The following is a 20,989-nucleotide window of genomic DNA, read 5'->3' as shown; positions in this document are numbered from 1 at the left end:
CTTCTACTGCACTACATTTGGAACCATAGACTGTATTTTCGTAACCCAGTATATTCATTTTTACTCTACGTTTTTTGACAGCTTAAGCTAGGGGTATAACTGTAACACTTTTTGGTTTTGATATCATAAATCTATTGATTATTCTTGCCAATGCTATATGCATACATTTACAAGCCAAAGGTTATGAACAAATGAAATGTCACTCGTTTTATTTTGAAAGGACAAAAGGAAGTCATATCATCTAGTTTGACGCATACGCTGACGTTCTCTTCCCTCATTGGCTGACGGCTTGACGCTTAACGTGCGTAGGCGCTTCCTCAACTTGACTCGCAGAAACAGCAAAATAGAAGATGGTGAGTACGAAATGGCGAAAAGGCCACAATTTAACGCATTTACAGCCCGCGGTTCGACCGCGACCTTTTCTAAGACTCGCTGTGGAAGTAAGGAGGGCGACTTCGAGTTCTTAAAGCGCCCAAACAAGTCTCAAATTCAGTATTTTGTTTTAATGAAGCTTCAGTCCGAGATGGAGCAGCGATCACATGACAGCTGATCAGTTCAGTCAACCCCCCAAAAACCCACTGCAACAAGCTGCAAGCGCTCCTAAAGTCCCTGTTTCCATGTGCACGGTGGTCTCTCACTTTGTCATGTTTGCCCACCGACCATTGGTGTTGTCTGTTGAATTGGTTTCACGACACATTTTACTTTTTCGTGTATCAGTTAGCTCCAGCTGTGCTAACAGGCTAACATCTACTTTATCTGATGAGACACTTTTCCTGTGCAGCAGGACTACTGTTTACCACCAGAAACTGTCACTGTGGGTGGTTTCTGAAGGCTAAACAGCCTCTGCTTTTACAGTTACACCTTATTCATTCATTTTGCCTTGTTTGATTATCATTGTTTGTTTATTTAAATTCTTTAGTCTTTCTTAATTAAGCTTTTTCTCCACTCTATTTGATGTACTTATTATTCATTTTAAATTCTGAATGAATATTTATTTTGAACACTAAAATATATCAATGTGTTTATGTTTTTTTATTCAATTAAATAAATATGTAAGACATTATAATGTATATGTTTGATAGGAAAATATAAGGAACACATTGTAATTTGTAAGATTTTTCTCGAGTCTCGAAAAAAATAAAGAAATAAAAATACATATATGACAGAAAACTGTTAACAAACTAGCAATGGATTATGGAGAAGGGATGGGATTCAATTAGTGTATATCTCTTCGCACTCCATTTCAGACAAAAAAGAAAAAAAAACAAGTATTTATTGATGTATCTCTATGCCTTTAGTAGTGTAATATTATTTTAATATTATTTTTTTCTGTCTGACCTTTTCGGTTTTCTTTTTTACATGTTTAAAATAAATTTAAATCAAATTTGTCTTATCTGGAATTATAAAGTCAGGCTGTAGACTTGGAGCGAGGTTTCTGTAAAAACAACTTGTTTAGGTGCAATTGAAATCTATGCGGTTGGTTGATTACAAGCAGTGGTGGAAGAATACTTATTAACTGAAGTAAAACTACTAATATCACACTGCAGAAATACTCCACTACAGTAAAAGTCCTGTATTCACGACCTAACTATAATTACTTTACCAAAGTAAAAGTATTACCAGCAAAGTGTATTGATTGTGCAGTAAAATGTTCCCTGTCACTGTCACTTTTTATATCTGATGTCTCTGTTATGATTACTATTCCTGTGGCATTTTTACAGCTGTTTATGTTTCAGGTTGGGCTCATTTTAACTCCTTTATATCCTGTTGGTAGTTTAATCTACAGCAATGCATCATATTCTATAAGATCATCATATTAGTGTGACTATCACACCAAGGTTGTAACGATACCAACATGTAATAGTAGTACTAGTATAAAAAAAATACTCAACACTCCGGCAAAAAGAAAAAAAAATCAATGGGACACGAAAATAGGATATATAAATATATGTATTTATTAACACCCAGTGCCGCTACAGAGAACACAACAACAACAACACAGCTTAAAATAGCTTTGATACTTTCGATACTATCAAATCATTATTGTATCATTTTGACTTGCTTATCTGGGAGAACCACATCTTTAAGAACTTCTCATGTTTTCAGCTTTGTGACGATGCATTTTCCAGCTGATCCAAGACACTTTTTAAAGACTTTATTTAGCTTGAGAAGGATGAGGAGAAATGTTTTAATCACCTAAAGCAACACTTCATCCTTCAGTTTTTCACAAAAAACGTCATCTGTAAAGTAACTTGAGCTGTCAGGTATAAATATAGTGCAGTAAAAAGTACATTTGGAGACGTAGTGGAGCAGAAAATAGAAACACAGTCCACCACTGAGTATAATATAATTCAGCACTTTGATTTGCTTCCCCACATGATTTTGCAACCACACGTGCTTCATCATCATCACTAACCATCAACCATTAACAGTCGATTCAAGCACATTGTCCTTTAACTTTTCTTATTTGTTTTTGAATGATTAATTTCTGTCTACTTAATCCATTCACTTTTTAATTTCTAATTTTAGTTTTTCCCCCTCTTGTCCCAACTCTTTCTTGTCTTTATGTTTGTTTTTGTTTTATTATGCCTCGTCTCATTTTTTCCATGCACATCCTGTCTTCCTCACCTATCTCACCCACTCTCCTCCTCCTCCAATCAACCAGGCCGGTCACCGGGTAAGTGCTCTCGCTCTGTGTTGGATCCCTGTTTTCTGCTCAACCTTCTGCCTGCCACGCTAACACGGGGTTGGGTTTGCACAGCTGTGGAGGGCTAACTAGTGCGGGGATCTGGTGCCCGTCAGGCTCTGATGCTGTAATTACACCTGCTCTACACCGATCTTTCTCCTAAACAAGAAATTACTTGTTACTCATTTAACCAAAACAGTCTAGTAATAAGTCACAGTTGGATTTCCCATTTTAGAACCTGCATATAAACCTGCTGTGACTCAGGTGGGCTTTAAGGTCACGTTTCACAAACTCTCCTTGGGAATCCTTGCAAAACTCATGTAAAAACAGGAAATCCTTGCGAATGGAGGCTTTCCACTTGAGAAATAACGAGCTGTCCTCATTGGTAAACCCTTTTAGCAGCTCTTTTGCGAGGCAATCCAATCGGGACCACGTTTACTGTTATGTATTTATAAAGAAAGGACCTTTTGATGCAGAAACTATTCATTTAGTCGCTCAAACTAATTAAATACTTTAACATTTTCACAATACATTTAACTTTTGTTCACCAGCTCCTGGTTTGTGTCAGAGCTCACCAGCTGTATGCACTGTTTTATCAGCTAAACTGATTTATAGTGTGGAAATCGAACCTTAAAATGTTGCGTTTGTTTCTTGCCAAAATCGTGACATGCAACCACCATCTGTTAAAAGGTTATTTATGGGTTCCAATGTTTGAGTTTGAAGCTTCAGGTTTGTTGGTGTGTGATTCTGGTTAACTTCTTGTGTGAAAAACTTAATTATCTCCCTCTCATGTCTGTTATTGAGTGTCTGAAATCCAGCTGTGAATTCAGACACTTAATAAATTAAGCTTGTTACTTGCAAACATTGCTTATTCACAAGTTTGAGCCTTATGAAATAAAGTGTAACTCTGGCCAAGTTGGACCGGATCAGCATGAACATACATCAAATAAGCCATCAAGAGTTTTTTGGGTGATCACCTCTTAGAATTAGAAGTAAATCTGTTTTACAATGTTACAAGCATTAGCTGCCGGCTGCATCCATACAAGTCGATGACTGAATGCACTGGAGTTCAGTTCTATTGAGGTTCATTAGAACTGAACTCGGTAATCGACTTGTTTGGGCTGCCTGTCAATACGAACAGAGCCGGCTGCTAAGGCTTGTAGCGTTGTAAAACAGTATGTTTTAATAAACTCCGGGTTCTCTTACTTCGTTGTTGGTGCTTTGTTTTATGTGTAGGGACTGTCATCATGCTACTGCAGATGTTAAGTGCTACTTTGAGCAGTATAAGTGGTTAAAAAAAAGCCGTTTGGATGCGTTCGGCGCTCCGCCCCAAGCTACTCAGGGTTAGCCATGTCTGGCTGTTAACGATTGTCCGGGATTTCTCTGTCAATCGGTGATCACCCAAAAAACAAGTCTCGATGACTGATTTAATGTATGTTCATGCTGAAAAAGACTGTGGGGTCCAATTTCGCCCGAGTTACACTTTAAGCTTGTTTATCCAGTGTACTGAATATTACTAATTATTTTGATTGGCTGCATTAACATTAAACTGGACATTTTTGATGGTTTTAAACAAGATACAAGGCAACTTGATAATAACTAACTGGGGAGGACAATGGTTCTGGTGGATCCAGACCTGTGGCATCCCACAGAGCTCTATCCTCGGCCCACTTTCTTTTTTCACTGTTTAGCAGCCACTTCTCACAGCCTGAACTTTCCCTCATTGGTGAGTGACTAACCTGTCTGTGTGTGATACTGTCAGTTGGTCCTGGTGTTAGGTGACCTGCACATCCCTCACCGGTGCAACACCCTGCCAGCAAAGTTCAAGAAGCTGTTGGTCCCGGGGAAGATCCAACACATTCTCTGCACGGGCAACCTCTGCACCAAGGAGAGCTATGACTACCTGAAGACTCTCGCCGGAGACGTCCACATAGTCCGAGGAGACTTTGACGAGGTCGGTTAAAGAAAACACAGCAAGGGTTATTTATCACACACCACAATACGATAAAATGATGAGACATTAAGATGAATTAGGCAAAATCGAAATGTTCGTTAAGCCAGATTGACCTGTGTAGACTTTGTTCTCCAAATAATTTTTATTTTACAGAATTTCCAGTTTTTGAAGTGCAGATGGGGTGATAAAGACATAATTAATGTGGTTTAATATGTAATTGCAGCAGTAAAGACTAATCGCTGTGTAATGAAATTGTATTACTCCCTTCTTGCAAATTGAGTTTTACCTCCCTAGTTCACAATCTTTAGAAACAGTCACATTAAAGAACTGGCATTCTTCTGTGTCCAGGGATTCTACAGGTCCTTGAAATCCTTGAATTTAATGTTTCGTTGTGTCTATGTATTTATTGGAAGAAACATGTAGTTTACCACAGCTGTAAGGTGCTGGAAAACCTTGAAAATGGACCTTGAAAGTGTTTGAATTTGACCTTGGAAAAGGTGTACAAACCCTGTGTGCCTGGTCAAATCTTTCCACATCACGGTTTTAAGTGGTCGATCACTAAGATTGAGAACAGCAAACTAAAACAACAATTTTTTTTTCCCTGTCTTTACTTGCTCTCAGAATCTGAACTACCCGGAGCAGAAGGTGGTGACAGTGGGACAGTTTAAGATCGGTCTCATCCACGGCCACCAGGTGATCCCGTGGGGCGACATGGCCAGTCTGGCGCTGCTCCAGAGACAGCTGGACGTCGACATCCTCATCTCCGGGCACACGCACAAGTTCGAAGCGTTCGAGAACGAAAACAAGTTCTACATCAACCCCGGTTCGGCCACAGGAGCCTACAGTGCACTGGAAAGGTACTGGTGAAACGCCACCTCACACTGAAACCACAAAGGCTGCAGACGGAGATAAATTAGTTTTTTGATTTATTGATTAAAAATGTTTATTTCGAATGTGCAAATAAAATTAAAACAGAAAGTGAAAACAATGAAATTATTGAACAGGCCCTCGCACCCCACGTGCGAGGGGCGAGGGGTATGTAGAGGGGCACACAAGCCCAATTACTGCAGAACTTTGCAATTTTTGCCCCTTTCGACCTTTGTGCCAGTTTTGGTGAGTTTTTGAGAATCCCAAGCCCCTCAAAATGTGACCAAGTTTGACACATAAAGCTGACTTCCTGTTGTCAGCAGGTGGCGCTATGACTATGACTCAATTTCCGCATATAGATGTCTTCAGGCCGGGACTCTCATCCAGCATGTGAAAATTGGGATCAGATTTGAGAAAGTGAAGTTGAGCTGCTACAACTTTCTTTTTTAAGTTTTGGGCAAAATTCACCGCCACGCCACATCGAGGGCGTTCCATGAATCCTCAAAAGCTTCGCAATTTCGCATCACAAAGGTCTTTAGATGCAACCTACCAGATTTGAAGTCACTCAAGTTAATTCTCCAGGAGGAGTTTGTTTAAGTACAACACGTCCGACTGGCTTGACTTTGCGAAAAAAATTCACATTAACTCCAAATTGGCCGACTTCCTGTTGGACTGAGGGTATGGCTCCAAGAGGCTTTTTTTTTAATCTCCAAACTTTACATCTGCCTACCAAATTTCATACATCTACATCAAATTTAAACAAGGGGGCAGTGACTTTGAAATATTCTAGGAGGCACACAAACAAGCCCAAGACCCATATCAGGTATTACGTTTAGACACTAATGATGCATGTGCAACTTTTGTGCACTTAAGAGCACGATTAGCACCTCAAAAATGCTAAAAGTAATTAGGGGGGCGATATAGAGCCGATGTGCCATGCCCAAGCCCAATTGTGGCATCAAATCCAAGTAATTTTGTGCGTCTGTACATGTGCTATTTAAGATGAGAGCAATGATCCCACCAAATTTCATGAACATCAAAAGCACTTTATCCCAACCATGGCGTGCGTTTGAGGGCGCTATGGACCACAATGACTTTTGAACTTTGCAATTTTCGCCACTTCTGACCTGTGTGCTAATTTCTGTGAGCCTACGTGCATCCTAAGCCCCTCAAAAATGCCATGGCACAGTAGAATAATAATAATAATAATTTCATCAAAAACTATAGGTTTCCTGGCACTTTGCTGCTCGGGCCCTAATAATAATAATAATAATAATAATAATAATCAATCATGATTGTACCATCGCAGGCAGAAAAAAAAGAAGAAAAATACTAAAATAATAATAAAAAATAATATTAAATTCACATACTGGAAAAAGAGTTGGAAGAAGTATAACTTATTTAATCCCACCCCCTCTCCTTAATTAGTAGTATTTAATTATTTGTAATTTTTCATAATATATTAATCACCGATTATCTTTACTTTATAACAAGATAGAAATGAATGAATACATTTTCAGAGGTAACTTAATGCTGCTCAGTGGTGGAATAAAACTACATTATTATTATTATTATAACTACATTTTTACTCAAGTTTTTCCATTTTATGTTATTTTATATTTGTAGTCCACTACATCTAAGAGGGAAATCTACTTTTTACTTTTCATTTTGCATCATTTTTGTGGTGGTTTTGCATCTATTTTACGCTTCTTTGTCGTTTTGTTTCTGTCTCTCCATTTTTAGATTACTGACAAAAAGAGAATTCAACTAATACATTATGCTGCTCTATTATTACAGATTAAGCTAAGCAGCAATATATAAAGTAATGCATCAATAATTGGAAAACAGGGATCTATTCTATTCTATTTATATATTCTACATAATGAGTACTTTTACTTTTTGTACATTAAGTATATTTTGATACTTTTGGACTTAGAAGTTTATACAGGACTTTTACTAGTTTTACGACTTTTGTTTACGTAAAAGTACTTCTTCCAGCACGTATGCTGCTAAAAGCACTGAAACATGACACGAATTCAACGTTTTTTTGGGGAACTACTTTCTATCAAAAAAGAGATGTTGCCGTGGACAGTGAGGGTCTTTTCCGGTGTGACGTACAGTGCAGCAGGTGAAACATTAGAAACCAGACTCCAGCAGTGGGGAGTGAAGGAAAAGCCTCAACCTGAAACGCACGTCTCTTCTTTCCTTACAGCAACATCATCCCCTCTTTTGTATTAATGGACATCCAGGCGTCTACGGTGGTGACGTACGTGTATCAGCTGATCGGCGATGACGTCAAGGTGGAGCGAATCGAGTACAAGAAATCTTAAAGGACAGGAGGAGGAAGAGGAGGAGGAGGAGTTGGGTTAGCGTGGCTCCGTGTATCGTTTCATTCCTTTCCACCACCACCAGGGGGCAGCAGCTCCCCTGCAGTCACCACAATGTTAATGCTGTAACAAACAGTGACTTAACTCTAAAAGAAAATATGTATTATATTGTTTATAAGTCATCAACATTTGCTTGTATCCAAGCTGCCATTTGGTAACTGTAGAAGATGCAATAATGTCACATGTATTTGTTATCCAAAAGAAACATTTGGTGCCATTTTTCTTTTTCTTTTGGTCATCGTCGCCCTTCGTCACGTCCTGTAACCAACAGGCCTTTAGATTCATGTAGTCGGCCTTTTGTTTTTGCATTCATTTATCTCCCACAATAAAGATCTAGTTTCACTCCATCAGTCGTTTTGTCTTAAATAACACCAATATGAATGTGTGCATATAAAGGATAATACTGTGGTGGTATGGTTAGTGAAGGGGAAAACACCTGTTCCAGTGTATTTTTAAGTGTACAATAAAGTCCCCAAATTTTCTCCAAACTCACCTCTAATGTTGGCCAAAAGTATGTGGACACAAGGATATTACACCCCTGTGTCAGAGGCACATTCAATTCTAACCGGCCCCCGATCGACTCATGATGAGACAACGGGCCCCTGGGCACAGACCTGTCAGAGGCCCCTCGCTCTGTCTACGTAGAACAAATTACTCAACAGTCATTTAATAAAGAAATTCAAAGAGTCAACATTTAGTCTTTTTGTAGTAATTTTGCTTTTCATTGTGGTCATTTTACATCCATTTTAAGTTGTTTTGTACGTCTTTGTAATGGTTTGGCATGTTATTTTTTTAGCATCTATTCTTAATCAGTTTGCATCTTTTTGTGGTGGTTTTGCATCTATTTCTACATTTTTACATTTCTATGTCGCTTGTGTCTCTTGGTTGCCTTTTTATGTGTGTGATGACACAATGATTGTGTCATTTCTTTAGCTCTTTGTGTTAATTTTCTGTCTAGTTTCAGTCATTTAGCATCTCAGTGTCCATTTTCCATCCCTATAGTCATGTTTTGTCTCTCTGTGGTCATTTTGCGCATACTTGTGATTATTAAGCGTCTCTTTAGGATTAATTTGTTTTTTCAGCAACATTCTATGTGCAGTAATCCATCTTTGTCTTTTTGCTGTACGGTGGAAGTTGGTTTGTAAATAAATAAGAACCTGTTCTGTAAATTTTAATTACAAGCAAACATTTTTTTTTTTAACTTTTTAAAGCAGATAATTTTTTTTTTAAGAGTAGATATTGGACTGTTTTGAAGCAAAGGTGTAAAATACTGATAATACTGACTGTGTAGAGAAAAAGATTTAGACCTCTGCGTAGGGACATGACATTTATCAAGAATATATTTTAGCAGGTAAATGAACATATCAAATGTGAAAAATTAAGAATATTTAGAATATTTTTTGTTTTGGTTCTTCGGCACGTTGGGTTGTTCTCCATGAGCCAATTTAGACATAACATGAATGTAAGAGAATATTAAATAATGATATAATTAGAAAATTTATGTTAAAACTACAGTAATTTTATAAATGCAGCCTCATAATAACATTAAGGACATTCAATACTTAAACCAAAAATCATGGAGAAAAACCTTATATTCTGACAAGACAGGAGACACATTTCAAGTGATTTATTCAAGTGTTAAATATCACAGCTTACATAAAAATATTATGACGTTTTTTTATTGTGTTTTTTAGACTGAAAAGTGACTAAAAACACCAAAATAGAAAAGATGAACTGAACTATACTTCAACAGTACCACCTGACTTTATAAAGAAAAACAACACTATGTCTAAAGTGAATTTAAGGTTGGATTTAACCAAACAGAACCACATATACCATAAAGTGTATATATATATATATATATATATATATATATATATATATATATATATATATATATATAGGAGAACACCAGGAGTCTTTTTTAGTGGCTGTTTGTTTCAGTTGTAAGTGAAGTCATCGTCTCTAAAGAGTTAAATCCAGTTCAGGCTCTCAGGTGCTCATCTTTCAACCAAGAAGTGAACACGTGATTTCCTGGAAATGAAAGTCTCCAGAAGGGTTTTCTCCTGACACCACTGGGGGGCACCTAAGGACTAAATGTGCCGGTGCAGGTTGAATGACAAAGCTGCAAACTGAGCTGCTCGTCACCGTGTGTTTGCTTTGTTTTGCTCGTGTAACATAGAATATGATTTATTTATCGTCATTGTACTGGTGCATACAATGAGTGAGATACAATAAGACTAATTTATGATAAATGTGGAGGTTTGTTGGGTTCACCTGGAGGTTATTCTCAGGTTATATCGACACAATATGTTGTAGATGTAGATGACGACTCAAAAAGTCAATTCAGTTGTCTTAAATGTGAGAAAGCGTCGTCTTCCCATTCTCCCACAGAGAGTGAAGTCAAACAGTCACTCAGAGAAATCTTCTTCTTCTTCTTCTTCTTCCTCCTCCTCCTCCTCCTCTTCTTCTTCTTCCTCCTCCTCAAACTTCCTGATTCTGGCTCCTGCAACAAAAACAAAAACACTTAATTATAAAAATAATAATAATACATAAAATGTGTAGAGTGCTTTTCAAGGTACTCAAAGACGGAAACATAAGAAATAAAAAAAATAAACTTCTATCAAAAATAAAGTAAATGAATAAATACAGTAAACAATAAAATCAAATCAATAAATAAAGTAACACATTTAAAGAATAAAATAAATAAATAACATAACACAACATGTTTTACATACTTAAAATAATTATGCATATTTGATGAGATGAACCCTAAAATCTCTGGTACAAAAAACATTAAAATACACTAAACTATATAATAAACAAAGATTTTCTCAGCAGCTGCGACAAAAACAGAAGCATTTATTTATAATAATAATAATATATAAATGCTATAATATAAAAATAACAAAACTGATAATTTTTATTTTTGTGCTGTTCAAGGCACTCACAGACGCTTCACTTCCCTAAAATGTCCGCCACAAAAAGATGAAGATACTACAAAATAATAAAAGAGACTTTTCAGAAGCTTGCTGCCAAAATGACCCTACAGTTTGAAACATAAATGAAAGTTAAGACACACTTGCAGCAGATTTAAATGATGATTTCTCTGACTTAATTCTTGGAATCTTTCTTCTTAGCGTGGGCGGCGATGTTGTATTTTTCTTCGTCTTTGTTTGTTTTGATGCTGATGTGTTGGAAAGTCTGCAATATTAGCTTTATTTTTCATGTGTCTGAACAAAAAACTTGCAAATATTAGATGTTTTGCTCATTTTTATGGCATAATATTCAACTATAAACACAAATAAAGTTTAAGAATAGTGATTTATTTATACAGTATTTTGCCCCAAACAGATGTGTAATCAGCTTGAAAAAACATCTTCCTAATCTCCTTTAAATCCTGTTTTTTGTAAATATATGTGTTTGAAAGTGTGCGTCCCACCTGGTTTGTCTGTTTGGGATTTTTGGCAGAAAGGATTTCCCAGGATTCCTTGCACTGGCGTTTATCTTCTCCTTGTGTTTCGCTCTAGAGGAAACTTCTGACCGATGCTTATCTCTCTCATCAGTCGAGGAAACAGAAGACACAACAACGAGGTCGTCGGTTTCAGGGTTGTGACCTAAAAATACAGCCACAAGCAAAATAGTGTTAAAACCTTTGTGAGGACATAAAGCAGGTTTTTGGTCAGAAATACAAAATAGATATTGTATAGTTACAGAACAGCTGAGAGCGCAGCGTTAAATCAAGTCAACTCTAGTCAAGTCTAGGTTTATTTTGCATGTTTGTGCATGTCAGTCCTCCCATTGTTCCATGATTCTCTGGTACTTTAACAGAATTTACCCTTGCGTTTAAATATTTTCCTGTAAATCTCATTGTTTTTTTACTTGATTAAAACTTAAACTAAAATTACAGTTGTTTGCCTCTGAAAAAACAATTTGCAGTTTACAGCCACATTTTTCCAGACTTACTTAATATACGTAGCGAAGACTCGGAAGAAATTTAATAGAAGGTATTAAAGTGAAATTCCGGCGCAAAATCATCCCACAGTCTTGTTCGACACTGTCTAGATCAAATAAGCCATCGAGACAGTTGTTTTTTTTAGTGTGTGAACCATTTACGGAGCCGGACGTGGCTAACAGTGATTAGCTCAGGGCAGTACGGTGAAGGCATTCAAACGTCTTTTTTAACCACTAATACTGCTGAAAATAACAGCAAACCTCTGGAGCAGCATGAGAAGAGTCCCTACACAGAAAACAAAGCACCAATGGGCTCCTTCCTTCTGGATTGACTTTGCTAATCCACTTGAGTGGACTTTACTATGATAGGAGCTGGTACAGGGGCCAGTAGGTAAGTCTTTAAAACCCTCTTTTAATAAACTCCCGGTTCACTAACTACGGTGTTGGTGCTTTGTTTTCTGTGTAAGGACTCTTCTCATGCTGCTGCAGAGGTTTGCTGTTATTTTCAGCAGTATTAATGGTTAAAAGAGACCTTTGAATGCCTTCACTGTACTGCCCTGCCCTGAGTTAATCAGTGTTAGCCACGTCCGGCTGTTAGCAACACTCCCTCAATACTACGTTCATACATACGTACACGAAAACTGTCTCGATGGCTTATGTGAAGTATGTAAGTACCAAAATAGACCATGAGATGATGTGTATTCCAAAAGCACAGTTTCAAGGTTGTTGAGCTGAAAATGACCGATACAGCTATAAGTCTAACATAGAAGGACGTTTGCAGTCTGGACTGAAGGGTTTCTGCAGAAGGAGCTGTTGTAATACAAGAGGGGAGAGTGTTGACCCCGATATGAAAATGCTTTGAGACCATTTCTTTGGTGAATCTTTCGGAACCACAAAAATATAGTATGTGTGCTTTCTGAGAAAGGACAAAAAACGGGACAAACAAGGCTTGAAAAAACCTATTTGTTTAGTTTCTTTCTCACCTGCTCGTACACACCTGTGCAGCACGTTCATGTAGTGTTGGGTGATGAGGTTACGCACGTGAGCGGCGCTGTAGGAAGCCGCAACGGTGTACAGATACTCCTTCTGAGCTGGTGTGAGTGCTGCGTGCTGAGGGAGAGACAGAGGTCAGGTTGTTTTGTACTCTAATAACAATAAACTTGCAGCTCACAGTGCTTCACAAGACAAACATTAAGAGCATTAAACATGAAAAAATGTTGAAATTAATATCTGTCCCACAAGAAGAACACTGCTTACAGCCAAATCAAATAGTAAATGAAATAATAAACAAGGTACTAAACTGACAAGTAACCAGCCATAAAAGTAGCTTAAATTATTGAGTAAATCAAATAATAATAAAACAATGAAACAGAATAAACAAAATGCCTTAAAAGGAAAAAAACGTCTTAAAAAATGCTGGGATAAGTTGTTAATGGTGGTTAAAAAAAACGATGTGTTTTAACTGTTTTTAAAAAGTTTTTGGGTGAGGATTTCCATCATTTGGGAGCATAGTTGAAAAGAGCTGCATCCCTAATTTTCCTTTGTGTTATGGCGCTGTAGCAGGCTGGCAGAAGAGGATCTAAGGGCTGGTGAAGGGACATGTCTCTTTATAACCTGTACCTGGTTTGGATCATAAGGATGAATCAGCTGTAGAAGTTTCAACATAATGTCTCTAAGATCCTTCACCTTCAGAAACGGGGCTGCAGTCGTCAGGTGTTGAGAGAGGTGTGCTTCACATCTTGTAGCATCGCGCAGTTTGTGGATTTTCAGACCACTGTCGAAGTCCACGCCTTCATCTTTAACTGGTGTTCGTGGGGAGAAGAAAAACACACGTTTTTAACTTGATCTATGCCTCAGTTAAGAGCCAGGATACTCGTGTATTCTGAGACAACGGGCCCCTGGGCACAGACATGCTGACATACTATTTTTAGTCATTTTGCATCTTTTAGTTGTGGTTCTTCATCTATTTATAGTAATCTTGCATCTTTTTGTGGTGGTTTTGTGTCTATTTATAGTCATTTTGCATCTTTTAGTTGTGGTTTTGCATCTCTTCTTAGACATTTTGCATCTTTTTGTGGTGGTTTTGCATCTATTTTTAGTCATTTCGCATCTTTTTGTGGTGGTTTTACATCTATTTCTAGTCATTTCACATCTTTTTGTGGTGGTTTTGCATCTATTTATAGTCATTTCACATCTTTTTGTGGTGGTTTTGCATCTATTTATAGTCATTTTGCATCTTTCTGTGGTGGTTTTGTATCTATTTATAGTCATTTTGCATCTTTTAGTTGTGGTTTTGCATCTCTTCTTAGACATTTTGCATCTTTTTGTGGTGGTTTTGCATCTATTTTTAGTCATTTCGCATCTTTTTGTGGTGGTTTTACATCTATTTTTAGTCATTTTGCATCTTTTAGTTGTGGTTCTTCATCTATTTATAGTAATCTTGCATCTTTTTGTGGTGGTTTTGTATCTATTTATAGTCATTTTGCATCTTTTAATTGTGGTTTTGCATCTCTTCTTAGACATTTTGCATCTTTTTGTGGTGGTTTTGCATCTATTTTTAGTCATTTCGCATCTTTTTGTGGTGGTTTTACATCTATTTTTAGTCATTTTGCATCTTTTTGTGGTGGTTTTGCATCTATTTTTAGTCATTTCGCATCTTTTTGTGGTGGTTTTGCATCTATTTTTAGTCATTTCGCATCTTTTTGTGGTGGTTTTGCATCTATTTTTAGTCATTTTGCATCTTTTTGTGGTGGTTTCGCATCTATTTATAGTCATTTCGCATCTTTTTGTGGTGGTTTTGCATCTATTTATAGTCATTTTGTATCTTTTTGTGGTGGTTTTGCATCTATTTTTAGTCATTTCGCATCTTTTTGTGGTGGTTTTGCATCTATTTTTAGTCATTTTGTATCTTTTTGTGGTGGTTTTGCATCTATTTTTAGTGAATTTGCATCTTTTTGTGGTGGTTTCGCATCTATTTATAGTCATTTCGCATCTTTTTGTGGTGGTTTTGCATCTATTTTTAGTCATTTTGTATCTTTTTGTGGTGGTTTTGCATCTATTTTTAGTCAATTTGTATCTTTTTGTGGTGGTTTTGCATCTTTTTTAGTCATTTTGCATCTTTTTGTGGTGGTTTTGCATCTTTTTGAAGTTGAGTTTGCATCTATTTTCAGTCATTTTGCATCAAAGACAAGTTTAAATGTAAGTCTTATTTATGAGGTCACATACACACATGAGTACAACACCAAAAGACTTGTATGTGGGCTGTGTCAAACTGCTTTCTAATTAGTAAACAGCATGAGTTGAGTGCCCAGGCGTGACTCAGGTTCAGGTTCAGGATTTCCACTCTTCTCCACTGATCTGCTAACGTTGCCGTGTCCCAGATAGAAAACCTGACTCTCAGGTTTCAAAGCGGACAGGAAACTGGACATGTTTTGTTTATTTAACAATGAACTCGGGAAATCTGAACCGAGGCAAGACAATGAAATAGACAGAACACAGTGGATTTAACATGTTGAATAAAATGCTAAGACATCTACTTTTTTACTGCTGATTTAAAAAAAAAATAAAAACGGTCTTTTTGTAGGATGCAAACTCACCCATCTTTGATTCATTCATCCCAGCGCTCCTGCAACAGACAAGTGTCATCTCAGTGACATTGACACATACTAACAGGTTAAAAAAAAATCATTTAAAAATGTAATTTTAATTTAAAACATTACCTTTGCAAAGCCTCATTCTGATGGAGCCTGTGGACCGTGCGACTTTCTGCAAATGTCACTTGTTTCTTCATCACAGGGAAACGCACAAAGACAAATATCCTGTGAACCAGCAGCGAGTTCAGCTCCTGTTTAAAGTCACAAACTGTCCACACGGAGGTCAGTCCAGAGAATTAAAGTGAAGAGGATGTCTGGGGGCCAGTGGGCGTGGCCTTCCAACAACGCTCCAGTTTATTTGCTAAAACAAGAGAGAGAAAATAAACTTTTGCAGTAAGATGTCCTGGATTCAACACTAAAAAAAAAGAGTTTAGTTTTGCATACTCCAGTTTCTTCTTCTTCCTCTCCTCAGAATATACAGGTATTTAATACTATACTCTGGTATTCTGGAGGTGTTTGACCTTGCTTTATGACACTTAACACCTCCATTGGATTACATTTCAAAGTGAGATGTTGTGCTTGTTTTACTGCACTAGATTTAGTTTGAAACTTCATACAAAACTTGTTAAATATAATTCATTGTTGTGGATTAAATGACCAAACAGCATAAAAAGTAGTTACAATGAGCGACCAGCTACGACAATAAAATGCTGCTTACATGTCCACACCTCTGCAGTTATAAATACTTTTCTTACATCATTTAGTTTGTTGTCATACTCTATTGTTACACTTTAACATCAATAAAAGATGAGTGTAAAAAAAAAGAGCTTATGGTAAAAAAATGTATACTATTTACACATCTATGTACTGAAATGAGAAAATATGTTTGTTATGAAGTTATGCAAACTGTAGTAAGGGCAGAAGTGGTTGAGGAGCGTGTGTGTGTGTGTGTGTGTGTGTGTGTGTGTGTGTGTGTGTGTGTGTGTGTGTGTGTGTGTGTGTGTGTGTGTGTGTGTGTGTGTGTGTAGGTGTGTAGGTGTGTGTAGGTGTGTGTGTAGGTGTGTGTGTAGGTGTCTGTGTGTGTGTGTGTATGTGTGTGTGTGTGTGTGTATGTGTGTGTGTGTGTGTGTGTGTGTATGGGGTTTAGATCTGGGCTGTGACACTTCCTCCTCCAAATTGAACTGACTTCTTTAGACACTTTGGGTTCAGTCGTTCCCAGTCCAACGCCTAACAATGTTTCCCATCAGACACAAATAAATTAAACTTTAATGTCATGTCATGGTATTAATACTTTGCTCTCTAATTTTAATTCTAATTTGTGATCTCCTTTGAAGGGGCGAGACTAAAAAGTAGAGAGGTGAATGTTGTGAACGACAATAAAGTTTACAAAAGAGATTAAAAAGTCAACACAGTGACGGTAAACGCGACATTTGGAGGGGTTACCCTTATCTTAATGCCAAAGAGGCTGCTAGAAACAAAACTGTTATAACGTGATAATAATCTCGCCATGGCTGCTTTAAAAATCTCAACAGAAAGAAGCCACAGACAAAAACAGCCACAAAACACTTTGCGTTTAAGGAGCATTCTGGCTCCACTCACTGATGGTGAAAACAGCCAATGAGGTACGCTATACCTCTTTCTGCATCATACAAACAAATGTTATTCAACTGTGTCGGTTTGTTGGGATTCAAGGGAATATCCAGCGTTCCTGATGTTTGATAATGGATATCCCCTGTGCTCTCTGTGGTACAGGAGAGAAGGGGAATGTCCCTGATAACTTACTAACAGCTTTCTTTTTGTTACAACCATTTTCAGACACACTCACACGACTGTGCACCGAAATGAATCCATCGAATATACTTAATTTACCCTGTAAATAATGAGGGAACATGATTGACCATTCTGTGTAACCCTGAACATAAAAGTAAATGATCTAAACTCAATAAATGTTGTTCAATCATGGAGAAAGAATACAATATAAACAGTTCTAATGTGAATTCAGTTCCCATGTGTTTCATTTCCATTATAACCTGACCGTAAAAGAAAGTTTGTGTAAACAAGTGAAGGTTTTTCCATTCACAAACACTTTCCACTCGTGATTCAGAACAATGGCATGCCTGCATGATATCGAATAATACACACATACCTGCAGCCACAGGTAAACATGACTCACATCTGCTGTTTCCTCCTTCCTGGTTACAACTAGAGATAAAGTAACTATAAAAACCACTGAATTAAGCTTTGTGGCTATGTTTTATTATTAATAAGATAATGGAGTTGTCTTGTTTTGTCTGTGCCCTATAATGCCTCCATGCTTTATCTTTAGCCCTCAGTCACACCAACGAGGCCAAGTCAGTTCTTTTTTCTCTCTCGTTAGCTGAAACTCTGCCTGGGTTTGACGCTGGCACACCCAACCACTGGTTTTTGGCATGTTTACTACAAGTAACGTGTAACAAAAAAGAAATACATCTTCATTTAAACCTGCTGTTACTTGATTTTCAGCTATGTGTGGCCTCAACGAGTCTTAAACACTGTTGAAATATCACAGCATAAAGTTATCGAGGCAATGGTGTTAGCAAACTCATTTACACGTTAACACAGCAGACAACATGATGATTCATTTGGAGTCCTGTTTGTGTCCATCTGATGAATCTCAGTCTAATATTATCTCTTTTAGCTCTGGTTTTGGTCTCCACCGACTCCTGAGGGAAATATTTGTCTCTTTAGCTCCTAAATGCTCCACATTGTTAACAAGCTGAGGGGTGTAAGCGCGCTGAACATACCCAGGGTTTCTTTGGTTAACCTGGATCGACAAATACAAAACTTGCAATTAGAGTTAAACGGTACCACGAAGCTCACTTCAAGCCCCTGAACAGCCACACAGGTGTTTTCAGTTCTTCTGGCTGATTAGACCTCTGCCTGGGTTGAAGGTGGGCGGGGCTTTGATGAGAATTTGAGGTCATAAATGTCTACCACTAAGAATGATACATGTGTTCTTTGTCCCGCCTTAACAGGTGAAACAAAGCTAACAGGAGAATCAGGAAGATGTCAATCAATCACAGTAGACACACCCACTCAGTCCTGAGAAGAGAGCTAATCAACCAGTTAACTGAAAACACCTGTGTGGGTGTTCAGACGCTTTAAAAGTTCATTTGTCAAGGCAGGGTTTCCCCTTTGGTTTCAATGCACATTCTCATAAAAAGGGCTTGTATTGTGTCATTTGACTCAGCCTCTGGATAGAACTCCTATGGGCAGTTTAAGAGTGTGATTACAGCAAAGGCTAGAGAGGTCGGCTGGCAAAAAAATAGGAATTCTCAATTTTATTTACAGTGCCAAATCATAACAAAAGCTATCCCAGGACACTTTACAGAGTAGGTATAGACCACACGTATGATTTACATACACCCAACAATTCCCCTGTTGAGTACGGTGGCAACGAAAACCTTCCCTATAACAGAAAAGAAAGCTAAAACTTTGGTACGACAGTGAGGGGGTACTGGACATGTCTGTTATACAGCAGACATTTTGACCTGTCACAGTAAAAGCTCAAAAAGGTTTAAACATATAATAGCTAGACTGGAAATGTATTGCAGATATCTGTAATTTTACGGATATGTACAACTGCAATTTCTCTAGAAAGAATGACTTAAATTATCATTCTGACTAGTGAGAATTCAAAGTTGACAAGTAGTAATGCTATTATGGATATCTAAAATGTAAAAGGACTGTATTTGGCTTAAATGTTAAAATTGCTTGCCATATAAAATAAAATTAATTTGACCATTTACACTTGTGCTTTTCCTACTGCAAACCGCACCTTTGTAGTAGTATTGTTTTCAAGATCAAGAAAGAACACTCAGTCAAAATAATTACATATTATTCTTTAGCAGTAGTATAAGTAGTGTAATAGTTGTGGCAGCAGCAGCTGTAGTATTAATGAAGTCACTGTGGCTCTTCTCCACATGATGCAACCACTTTCAACCTTCTCAGGCTGGAACCAGTTTAAAATGAAAATGAAAGTGGAGCGTGATGGGAAAACCCCTTTGGCTTCCTTCATAAGGGATCAAAGAGCTGCTGAGCGGGACAAAGGAGCAGTCCTAATCTGGAACCTACATCTCTTTTAAGTGCAGATTCAATCTGTGTGAAAACTTTAAAGCTGGAGATGAAAATGTGGTTGAAAAATGTAGGCAGGAGAGAGAGCACCAGACCTTTAATAGAGAATAACAACAACAACAACCTCCATGATGGTAAGACTCGTTTGACTTTCCTTCGTTTGCATACTTTCTATGCACAAGTGAGCTTCTTTTCATTTAGATTATCATTATCATCATCGTGAACGACTTGTCTGTCCTGTTAGTGTAGATTTAGAGTAGATTTCAATACAGCTTAAAATGAGGCCACGTTTGTTAAATTGAATTATAATTCTCTTATGTGTGTGGATGAAATGTACAGTATAAAACCTCTGTAAAGTTATGAAGTGTTGTATTGACAAAATGACTTAAAGGCTGATAACGCAAGTGCAGTGATGATGGTTTGGACAATTAGAAATGACAAAAAATGAAAAAAAATGCAAACTTTAACCTGGACTTAACTTGCTTCTCTAAAAATATACCTATTAAAGTTTGTTTTAATATTAGATTTTTTTTTTACAACATAACGTGTAAAAACGGTGAACAACAATGTGAAGGGGGAGCCGAATCAAAGTGTTGGAGCAATACTTGGATAACTGTGATACTGCAGCTCAAATCAGACCTAATCAAAGTGCTGCAGGGCCTCTGGTGTTGACATATCAGGCATGTCGGGGATTCCCATAAAGCTTTTTATTGTGACGTAAATTAACCTTGGGGCGTGTCCTGCAGAGAACACACACACTATTGTTGCGCAGGTTAATGTGTAACTCGTAGGTGTAGCCTTATCATTGGTCCACGTCTTAGTTTATCCTCTCTTCTGCAGAAAACAAATGATCAATGATAATCATGATAAAATGATCAGGCGATGTGAGTCCTACTGGATTCACACCTTAAAGACACTGACCCCTAATGGACCAAATGATGAAATGTTTTTTTAAATGTTTAGATGTTTATAGTTATGTTTCATCTGGTTTTGACTTCATTTGTTATACGCATTGAACCTTTAGATTAAATTAATGCAATTTATTGATTTCAAACATGTTAAAAAGCTAAATATATACACTATATAAAGATAAAGCACCATAGGAAATAAACCTCAACATGAATATATTCAATGAACAAGCAATATACTGTATACAATATATTGCAACCCAATATACAAGCAAACAAACAAAAATTTAAATATTACATATTTGAAAAGGAGCAGGAAGAAGTTTTCACTTGTTTGTGCCTACCCCTTTATCCACTCTTCATCATAATTCTTATATAAACACTTATCCCTATTTCATATACAACCCAACATGCTATGAATATCAGCAATTTAAACAGGGAGTCTATTTGTTGATTATTATATACTTTATACTGTAATTTATTGTTATTTGATAACCAAAATGTTATTTTTGATGATACATTGGTTA

General features: G+C 37.2%; 1 protein-coding gene across 1 annotated transcript; it reads left to right on the top strand.

Annotated features, from left to right (window-relative positions):
• Nucleotides 1–308: 308 nt before the first annotated feature.
• vps29 (VPS29 retromer complex component) lies at nucleotides 309–8,241 on the top strand. Its single transcript, XM_083924867.1, has 4 exons — nucleotides 309–353; nucleotides 4,449–4,640; nucleotides 5,262–5,497; nucleotides 7,720–8,241. Exons 1-4 carry the CDS (start codon nucleotides 351–353, stop codon nucleotides 7,835–7,837), a joined length of 549 nt encoding a protein of 182 aa, XP_083780993.1. The 5' UTR covers nucleotides 309–350; the 3' UTR covers nucleotides 7,838–8,241.
• The last annotated feature ends 12,748 nt before the right edge of the window (nucleotides 8,242–20,989 follow it).

This window comes from Echiichthys vipera (genome assembly GCF_963691815.1).
Source record: "Echiichthys vipera genome assembly, chromosome: 12".
Classification (NCBI taxonomy): Eukaryota; Metazoa; Chordata; class Actinopteri; order Perciformes; family Trachinidae; genus Echiichthys; species Echiichthys vipera.
The sequence above is the reverse complement of the archived record's forward strand: the minus strand, read 5'-3'. Positions and strand labels throughout refer to the sequence as shown.